We start from the raw sequence: 11,007 nt of genomic DNA on the forward strand, positions 1-11,007 counted from the left end.
AGCTGAAGAAACTGTTTAGGTGTCTAGAATCGGTTTCGTCTAGAGTTTGTATAAGCGAATGATAGAAATGCACAAACTGTGTTTACCACCAAAGTAAAAGTACGTGAAGCGGGATATATGACACATAGAAGAGTTTGATTACTTACAAATTAAAAGTAATAATCTTATTTCTTCTTTTTAAAGAAAATGGACAATTTTAATAGGGTAATCAAATGAAACACTTCTATTTTAATCTAAACATTATTAGTATAACGGCTGTCTTCGGATCCCATCACCGCTCCAGCACATCAGATAACCAAGCTATATTGTAAGGGTTTTAAATGTAAGATGTCTATTCAGTCATAAATATTGTATTAAAACCAAATTATTCGTTATTACAAAATTCCATGTAATTAAAGACACAGACTGATTGCTAACAAGAGTAAAAATATCATGCAATATTCTTTTGCAATTCTACGTAACATTTATGATCAGCATTGAAACTAAGAAAAACTACCAGTCCATACAAGATGAAAAATAAGGGAAGACTTCTGACCTATAATGCTCTCTTTTTCTATATAAAATATTTATGGAATTGGGTTTGTTAGTTTTAGAGTAAAGTCACACTAGTCTGTCTGCTGTGTTCACCACAAGAAAACGAACCCCGGGTTTTAGCGTTGTAAGTCCGTAAACAGGGAACTAAGGTGAATCTACGCTAGACAAGTTTTTTTCTCTCCAAGACCAAAAATCAATGAATATAAGGGAAGTATACTGTTTTGAAATGCCTCTTACTATTATCTTTATATATATATATAAGGGAAGGTTATTGGGTAAGAGACACTTAGACTTTTAGTCTCAAACAATGCATAAAGAAAGTGTCATCACAAATAAAACTTGATTACTTTTTGTATTGTCCTTAAACACAGGTATATAAGAATAATGTACAAGTATATAATATGTTACAACAGGTTAGATCAGCAGCCAACAAACAGGATGTTGTTGTCAAGCGCAAAGCTATACAAAGGACTATCTGTGCTCTGCCCACCACGAGTATCGAAACGCGGTTTCTAGCGGTATACGTTCGCAGCCATACCGCTGTGCCACAGGGGGCCAAAAAGAATGACAACTTCTGATATGTCATTATAAGTTGAAGCTTATTAATGTGCTTACTTAACAAAATGTATTGTCTTGGTTACTGGTACATCAAATATAACGGTTCATTTACTTGGAAATGATTTTATCCCGAAGTAATAAACACTTTATTTTCTATCTTGAAAAAGAAAAGTAACACAACAATTCAAAGCTGATAAAAGTGAAGAATAACCTATCCATATTTATGTTTATTTCCACCTTTCTTTATGGTTGTATTTATTTTTCAATTTTTATTTTCCAATCGAAATCACTCCCCTGTGGCACAGCGGCATGTCTGCGGACTTACACTGCTAGAAACCGGGTCTCGATACTCGTGGTGGGAGGAGGTCAGATAGCCTATCGTGTAGCTTTATGCGTTAACTACAAACAAACCAATCGAAACCATTTTCATCTAATTATTAGAGTAATTATATTAGCAATATAAATATATTCAATGTGCAAATGCAAAACCTAATTAACTGTTTAAAAACTTTTTTATGTGTCTATTATTGTAAAATCATTTGCATTATTGGCACAAATAGTAGATTTATATTATAATAACAACATAAGTAAATTTGTGACGATCAACAGTAGATTTATATTATAATGACAACATAAGTAGATTTGTGACTCTCAGTTTATTTAATTTATTTCAGAAGATTAAAGAACAATACTAATTATTAACTATTTTTGCCTATCTGGAATAATTAAATAACAACTTGCAAGTATAAATACAATGCTGTTTTCTAAAAATGGTTAACAATATTATTTACTTTTTAAAGTAATTTAGTATAAAATATAATAACTATTATTGTTTTATTCAATATTAACCAATAAGAATGTTTGGAAAATATTACTATTTCAAGAAGTTTATGTAAAAACTCTTGCTATTCATCAAAACAGTATATCAATAAAAATTATATTTGTTGACTATTTCTGCTTATTTAAGAATCATGAATCGACCACACTATTTTGGAACCAGTACTTTGAATTTAAAATTACTGACTATGTTTGATATTATTTCTTATTCAAAATAATTATGAAAGAGGACGATCATTTAGAAATTAGCAATTTCAAAAAGTAATAATACTAATAAATAAAAACACTTTTCAGGAACAATACAATACTTGTTTGTGCTACGATATGTGAAATAAGTGATTTACTAATGATTATAAAGTCAAATAGACTAATTACTGTTTATAAAAGGTTTTATTGAAGCAAAGAAACTAAAATTACTGTACGATCTTCTCGTAGCAAAGTCCCGCCATTTTGAGGCTGTTGAAACTGAATATATTCTGGGGGTTTTCTGAGGGGAGATTGGTAAATCAATTTGACCAGTGACTCATCGATAAATGTGAAGGCTTATAATGCTAAAAACAGAGTTTCGATACCTGTGGTGGGCATAGCAAAGATATCCCATTGTTCACCTTTACGGTTAAACCAAAAAATAAAGAAAACTCCATGTACTTCAACCAACTGCAGGTTTCTCATATAAAAAAATGCTCACATTTTGTTACATGATCATAGATTTAATGAACACGAATTATAGATAATATAGAAACACAAAATGAGACAACTAGCAGATAATAATAATTTTATTAGTGCCAGAACATCTGTGTGTTATAGAGGTAACATAAGGAATCTAGGTTTATTGAAGGAAAAAGAACAATGGAAAAATTACTTGTTGTCGACTAATCCTGATACTCATTACTTGCTTCAGATGGACGGGAAAGCAAACTGTGCCGTTTCAACCAGGAAAATTAGTGGGGTGTTATCTATTTTTAACAAGCTATTTTTGGTCATTTGGATTTGGTTCACTGATAATAAGGGAAAAAGTGAATGCTTTGACGTTTTGTGACATTTTGGACAATGACGCGCTACCTACATTGATGGAATTCTGAGGATATTGATATCATGTATCATATTGATGTCTTAAGTCATTTATGAGGTAATAATCTATTTGAAATAAGTAAATGATATAATATTATGCTTCATATTCTAAAAACATAAACATCGCAATTCCATTATATATATATATCAAATTCGATAATCGAGAACTACAGAAACTTTGCTACAAGGAGGAAAATATAAAATGAAATGCAAAGATACTAGAATATCTTATAATAGTGCCATCTAGTGACCATATGAGAAATTATTTAGCAAATGCGTTTCATCTTATCAATATATATATATATATAGATAGATAGGGAAATACCAAACCTTTAAATATATACGCCGATCGTCTGGTTTTAGGGTACGTGAGGGATTTACTTTTTGTCCAGATGGTGTGTACAATGACGGTATAACATCCAGAGATAACAACCGCAGGGAGAAAGAGAACAGAAAACGCAACCAAGGACATATATATTCTCCATTGCCAGTTCTCCATCTCGATCCAACACTGAATTCGTCCTTTGATCATGGATTCCTTATTCAAAAAAACTGCTGGACTGGCAGCTAAAGCACTAATTCCCCAGGCCATACCAATCAGCATCTTAGCTCGCTTCCCTAGGTTTAATGTTCAAAACAAATTATATCGGTACATCTCTTCAATACATTTACGCAACCTTTATTTAATTTAGTAAGTTATCTCGTATTTTATATTTAATCATTTTTCTTTTGTTTTTAATTTTCGAAGATGTCATTCTGAAATAAAGAATCTTCTTAGTGTGGAACAGTATTAATTATTAATTGGTAATGCAACTCATGTCTAAACAATTCACAGAGAAAACGTAAACGAACAACTCTATTCAATTATATATTAATCTCTCTGTGTATATTACTTATTAGCGTAAAAAAGAAAATTTGTATTATAATTGTCATGGAAAATAAAAAAAAACAATTAATGTCTCTGAAATTAAATTTATCACATTTTGCATTATATTATTCTTGCGAGAAGTTATTAGATTTTTGCATTTAAAATATATCTTAACAGTAATTATCTCGATTCTCTTTGCAAACTGAATATTACAAGTATTGTTATAACAGAAATTATTAATTTCTAATTTATTAAAACATAACAAAACATATACCTTTCAACAATATTTTTGAGTAATTCGATGACAAAGATAAATGACTCAAGAAATTTTTGCACTCATAAATAATAAAAATTATGAAGTATTCCGAATAACCATTCTATACGTAAACTTTTTCAGAAATTAGAAAAACCTACAACTTCCGGAGAATTTCATCGGGCGGGTAATGGCGTCATATCGATCGATACTCAGCGCCACCAAAACATAAGTGGAGGAATACATAACTAAAACCTAAAATAAACAAATATCATGAAAATCAACATAAAATAACACAATATTACATCTTAGTTTTCTTGGCTTTTATCATAACATTTAAAGAGTACAGACAAAATTATATGCTCTTACATATATCGGATATTTTTTTTTAATTTTTCATGTAATCGGTAAGTACAATAAACTTAGATTGTTTTTATTTTTAGTCTAGACGTAACATTTGAGGTAATTAACTCAATATCAAAACTATATTGTTGCAGTTAATGTACTAATTGACTTTTTAATCAATTAAGTTTCACAAATATCTTGAAAAAGTGTTTTATACAGTAAACTGTTAATCAGGAAATATATATATATAACACACACACAAACTTATAAATTGTACATAAAAGTTTGAAAGTATATATCTACATAAGTACACAGTCCGATACAAGAAAAATATCATATAGATTGTTATAAAGAGATGGGAATGAGTCAGATCTTAAGTAAAATACTTATGAACTAACAGAGTAATCGTTTTAAAATTACTGAATATTTATTGAATATACTACTTAGCAATTATTTGTCTTTTTAAAATGTTGGCTACTTGATATTTTCTTCGTTAACATTTTTCGTTTTCTAAACCTTTTACCTATCGCTATAATTACTGAATTTATTGAACAATTGAAATAGTAATTACAGTAAAGCTGATATTGTATATTTGATATAATTTAAGCTAAAAATTGTGCTGTTAAGGAGTGGCCTAAGGATAGTAACTTCAAAGAATGTTCCTATAGTAAGTCGTGTATAATGGATATTTTTTGTGGCCTTACTTATTAAACTAGGTAAGATTTAAAAAGAAAAAAAAAGTTGTAGGAGATGCGGGTAGAAATCGAGGTTGCCAGATTGATCAAGAGACGTACAGGGAAGGAGACTTCACAACTACTAGATAATCAATCAATACCATATTTATTTCATAGATACCCAATACTACTACTACTGCTAACAATAATCTTTTAGGATAAGATAGTGGTTCAGACACTGGGATTCACGTTCTCAACAAGCTCTCTGATAAATGTAGAAAATTAACTAGAAACGAGCATGTATTGAAAAATATAAGCTTACGTTTTAAAAATCTATATTGTGCAAGAAATTGTGTTGTAAATTAACTAAATGTGTTATTTCCCAATAATTCACATTGTGGTCTAGAAAAATAGACTTCTGTGAACTATAGTACATTTGATTGTTGCATAAATATAAGCTCACAGGTTTTTATGTTTTCTCTAGATGCAGTTTTAAATTCAAGATTGTGTTTACTTAATGCGTTGTTGTGTTGTGAAGACATATGTATATTATGTGTATGTAGAGTGTATAAAATATTCAACTGAAATATTATGCATCAGCCAATACTTATGAGTCCAGCTTCGTCGGTCTAAAACGATTGCGTTATTTTAAACTTAAACTTGTATTGTAGACTTTTAAACGTCAGACTTGTGTTCCACAGAACATAAACTGTCTTGCTTTCAGCAGAAGGTTTTTTGTTTTTTTTACAGTGGCTCTACTATTTATATATATATATAAGTGTACTTAGTATATCTGATTATATTAATTAAATTTAGTATTCTATTTTAAAAAACGTAACTTTTAGAAATGTCATGCCCGTCGAATCATGAATTTAATTGTATATTTCATCCTATAATGAATACCTTGAGATTACAGCACCATGTTGTAATATTTTCGCTATTCCATTAATTAGCGATTTTAATTTAAGACAATAACAATATTACAGTGCGTGTAGCTATAAAGACTGTACCCAATTTCCCAAATATATTTTTAAAAGTCACTATTACAAATGCAGTTAGCTTATTGTGAGAAGAACGAACTTATAATCGTATACTTAATTCTATACTGCACCTTTACGCTTCACAAGTACATCATATTTCTTTATCCAGTACCTGATCTTTTTCACTATATTGCTTTTCGTGGTCCGCTTGGCAGCTGCTAATTTACCATGATCGACTTATCGAGTCAATGAAAGTTTGAATTTCATTCGTGTTTTTATAAAGTTCATTTGAATTTCGCGCATAGCTATGCGAGGGCTATCTGCGCTAGCAGTCCCTAATTTCGCAGTGAAAGACTAGAGGGAAGGCAGCCAGTCACCACCACCCACCGCCAACTTTTGAGCTACTCTTTTATCAACGAATAGTGGGATTGACCGTAACGTTATATCGCCACCACGGCTGAAAGAGCGAGCATGTTTGTTGGGACGGGAATTCTAACCAGCGTCCCTCACATTGCGAGTCAAGCGCCCATGCTATAAAGAATCCATTATTGTGATATATGTAAAAACACAATACAGACCTGTAGGTAGCGAACAATCTTACAAACAACATTTCCACCGTAGAAGTCTACATATGTTCGCCATATAATGTCCGTAAGAACTTGAATCAGCCCAACAAGAAGATCTGAAAATAAGGCGGAAATCGTAGCATTACATAAACGATAAAATTAGATAAGTGTTAAAAAAAATTCTGTGTTTAAAATTTATGATAATTTGTGTCTTTTTTTTGGCAATAGAGTAACATATCTTGTCTGAACAGTAGTTAGTAAACATCTAGTGATATTTCTAGATACAATAAGTTCTTTTATCTTTTAATTTAAATATTCCAACTTCAGAGGAGAAATAATTGATGCAAATCAAACATGTAGAAAACTAGCATTTAAGCATTGCCTGTGTTCAGCTGTTTTATTTTCATATTTTGGAAAAGGTATCTGTTATAATAATACTCAGTTTTTGCCTGTCCTGAAAATGCGCGCGCATTTCATTTCAACAGATGTAAACAAAATATACTTTAGTAGACATTTTGTACAACAACGTATCAAAGTTTGTAAAAGTTTTTAAGAAGGTCTAACGTTAGGTCGCAGAATAATATTATACATTTGTTTACTGGTAGTATTAAATACAGTAATGTTTAGCCCCTAACTAAACTAAAGCAAAAAACGTATACAAATTACAGTGTTAACTTAGCTCTTTATCGAATATAGCCCGAACTTAATATAGACTTAACTAATGTTAGGCCTAAGATAAGTTGACTTACAGATTTCGGTGTCTGTGATTATAATTCTTTTATATTATTCTAGTAATCCTGTATTTAAATAAGTAAGTACTATTGTAATAAAGATACTGATTTGACCGTAAGTGTTTTTGCGGGTCTCTGCTAGTATCACGTTAATTATTTAGTTAGCAACAAACGGTAGGCGAAGAAATAAAAAGTTCGTGGACCGTTTCAATTTCGATCCGAATTAAACTAACGTCTGTTTCGACACAGCTTCATATTTTAATCAAATCTTTGTTCATTTAACCACATTTATAATACTTATACTAATTTCCTGTTTCTTACGTTGACTTAGCCACATTTAGACACTGTTTTACCATAAAAGTGACTTATATTAAAAGCATTGAAAATATGACTAATTATCTTCTATTTGATTTTGAACAATTAAAATCTATTCCAAGTGCAGAAGACGTAAACGTAAGTGGAATATTATAAGTTTATCCAACTTACAAAAAATCAAATAAAAAATGTCTGAATATAAATTGTTCTTTAATAAACTGTAGGATTACTCCTCTTTAGTCGAGGCGAAAACTTGAGGAAAATATTCAAATCATTAAGTGTGGTTTATTTTCAGAACTAACAAGGTTGTTAGAGTTGACGTTGCTAGTAAAAAAAATTACAAGAATTTTGTATCTCCTGTTGTTTGGTCACCTGTGGAACAACAAATGATTTTATTCGATGCTACAGTCCAGAATTTCCTACCTATCGTTAAGTCTGAAGGCTTATAGCGTTAACAACCGGATTTCGATACTCGTGGTAGGCACAACGAACGAACAAAACCGAATTCCCTGAATCGATAGTTTTCATAACATTGTTTTAAAATTTGGAATTTTATATGTACATACACTGTTACAATATCTTCCATCATACTCTTACCAGCCAGAGCAAGCTGCATGATGAAGAAATTCATCCGGGACTTTCTGTTTTTAGACATCATCAAGGTTATCAGAACACCACCGTTCCCAAGAACAATCATGGTGAAGATTATCCACAGGAATGTAAGCTGTTCAGTCTGTTTACAAAATAAAACATTAACACGCTATGTTGGATGTTACTGGAAACAACTATTACACAATATTAATTAACTTCATAATATAACAAATTACTAAATCGCAGTCTAGGCCTGAAACTCGATTAAGGAACGAATTTTCCTTCTTATAATTTTATAGTACCCAATATTATTCATACCAATGAGGCTTGTTTTAGTTTAAAGTAATGGTGGTAAAAAGTTGAGATGACAGCATAGCCTAAATGTTAGATTTAGAGAATCGAAACGTTGTCATTATGCCAACTAAGCTATTGGTTAAGCTCAGAAGAGGGCAACTGTGGTGTTAGAATATTTGAACTTAACAATTTTTTACACAAAAACTTAATATTCGAGTATTATATGCAGTACTAAGATTATAATTATCTTCCTAGTACTCACGTTGATTTCTAAATTGTCTTACTACAAAAAAATTCCTTTTTTATTGTGTGTTTGTTTGTTTTAATGCCAAACTCATTGGGCTATCTGCTGTGTCCATCGTGAGGAATCGATCTCCGTATTTTAACGTTCTAAGTCCGTAAATTTAACGCTGAGTCCCCCACCGCCGGCGGACCGTTTTTTAGTACTTCTGTAACGTACAATTTATACGTCACATGCTAGTCTCTGTCGTGTTTTAATTGGTTTGATTCTGTTTGATGTAAAACTGCTGATTTAAAGTTGAATATTTAATGTGTTCCTTCTGACGAAAATGCCCCCCAGTAGCACAGCGGTATGTCTGCGAACTTACAACGCTAGAATCCGGATTTCGATACCTGTGGTGAACAGAGCACAGATAGCCCATTGTGTAGCTTTCAAACAAACAAACAAACAATTTTTAATTAATAAAGATATTTTTCATGTGTTGCTTGCCTTGTTCCTTCTGACGAACATTTTCAATTACTAAAGATATTTTTCTTTCATTAAAATAACCAGATATAACATTTAAGGAGTGATTCTAAAGACTATAGTATCAAATATTCTGTGAAAACTATTAACATAAACGAAACTTCTTCTTACTGACAAAAACACCAGTGTCTACGTCTATAATATGTATTTTATTTTATAGCCCACAATGCTCCAGAAAGGAGAGTATAGTCACTTTAATATTCTTTCTTGAAATAAATAAGCTAGCTCGAAATAAAAGCTTTCAAAAGGCATACTTGCCGTTACAAATATATACGTATGTTAAAGAAAAAAAAATACCCATGGCTAGCAGGCCGCGTAAAACCATACAAAGTTAGGACAACTTGCACTTTTATTATACATAAATAATTTTAATAAACCCAGATTGTGAAGAAAACTACTCCTTCCTAGTAGGATAACTTATTTTGAATTTAGTTTCACTCCCTCTTCTCTACGAAAATATATCTTCCTTAGGTAGAAAACAATATCTAACGATTACAGTTACAGTATTCTAACAGTTCAACTGGTTTTAAAAAGGCTTATATCGCAATTTAGAGAAATTTATAAGTGTAATAAAAAATAAACTCTTCGCGTTCTTTGGTTCAAAAAATATACAAACAGCTATAAAAACAATTGCTATAATATTTTATACATACCACATGGAGGCTTTAGAAACAGAGATTTGATTTCTTAAAATAATTTTGAAGAAATTCAGCTCTCTTCTCAAAAGAACTTTAATATAAAAATAGTTGTTATAAAAAATAAGTTTGACACAATGGAAATCTAACTGTTAGTAATATAATTCTTTGATTTAAACATACGTTAATAATTTCATATTTCCTATAGTAATCATTTATAAGGATATTTCTCTGCTATCTCAATCTATCTAGATTTCAATGATAGGCAAGATTTGCTATTGAACGTCCTATACAAGTTTCTTCAGAAGGTCACAGCTATCAAAGAAATAAACGGTTATGTTACTTATTGCAGTTTACGACTCTGTAGTGAGTTTTTATCTTGTTATAAAGCAATTCCATTGATTTTTATAGCCTTTCTTACGATTTTATTGCGTGTACATAAGAAATTATACCATTTGGTATTGTTTCTGTTTAACAGTAATGTAGTAACACCCTGTAAACACTATTTTACTTGTTCAACCCAAGAGGCACTTAGTGGAAAGTAAAGGAAATCCACTCACTTTATACATATTATCATATCCGTCGAAGACCGTAGGGAATAGATTTGCGTTAATGGAGGTTCAACGTATCGTGAACAATATATATATATACATATATATGTGACGAGATTACAAAAGCTTCGGATGATTGGTAATCATCGCTAAGAATGATATATATATATATATGACGAGATTACAAAAGCTTGGAATGATTGGTGGTCATAGCTAAGAATGATATATATATATATATATATGACAAGATTACAAAAGCTTGGGATGATTGGTGTTCATCGCTAAGAAGGATATATATATATTCGACGAGATTACAAAAGCTTGGGATGATTGATGGTCATCGCTAAGAAAGATATATATATATATATATATATATGACGAGATTGCAAAAGCTTGTGATGATGGTGGTCATCGCTAAGAAGGATATATATATATATA

The 11,007-nt window shown here is 30.8% G+C and overlaps 1 protein-coding gene across 1 annotated transcript in view; it reads right to left on the reverse strand.

Moving 5' to 3' along the window:
* Positions 1-11,007, reverse strand: part of LOC106458737 (cardioacceleratory peptide receptor-like) — a 51,909-nt gene that overhangs the window by 20,161 nt on the left and 20,741 nt on the right. The window contains exons 2-5 of the mRNA XM_013918280.1: positions 8,330-8,465; positions 6,699-6,802; positions 4,283-4,376; positions 3,345-3,618 (exon numbers count right to left, since the gene is read on the reverse strand). Coding sequence (XP_013773734.1) covers positions 3,345-3,618; positions 4,283-4,376; positions 6,699-6,802; positions 8,330-8,465 — 608 coding nt within the window. The remainder of the gene's footprint in view (positions 1-3,344; positions 3,619-4,282; positions 4,377-6,698; positions 6,803-8,329; positions 8,466-11,007) is intronic.

Source organism: Limulus polyphemus, unplaced genomic scaffold (genome assembly GCF_000517525.1).
Source record: "Limulus polyphemus unplaced genomic scaffold, Limulus_polyphemus-2.1.2 Scaffold24, whole genome shotgun sequence".
Lineage (NCBI taxonomy): Eukaryota > Metazoa > Arthropoda > Merostomata > Xiphosura > Limulidae > Limulus > Limulus polyphemus.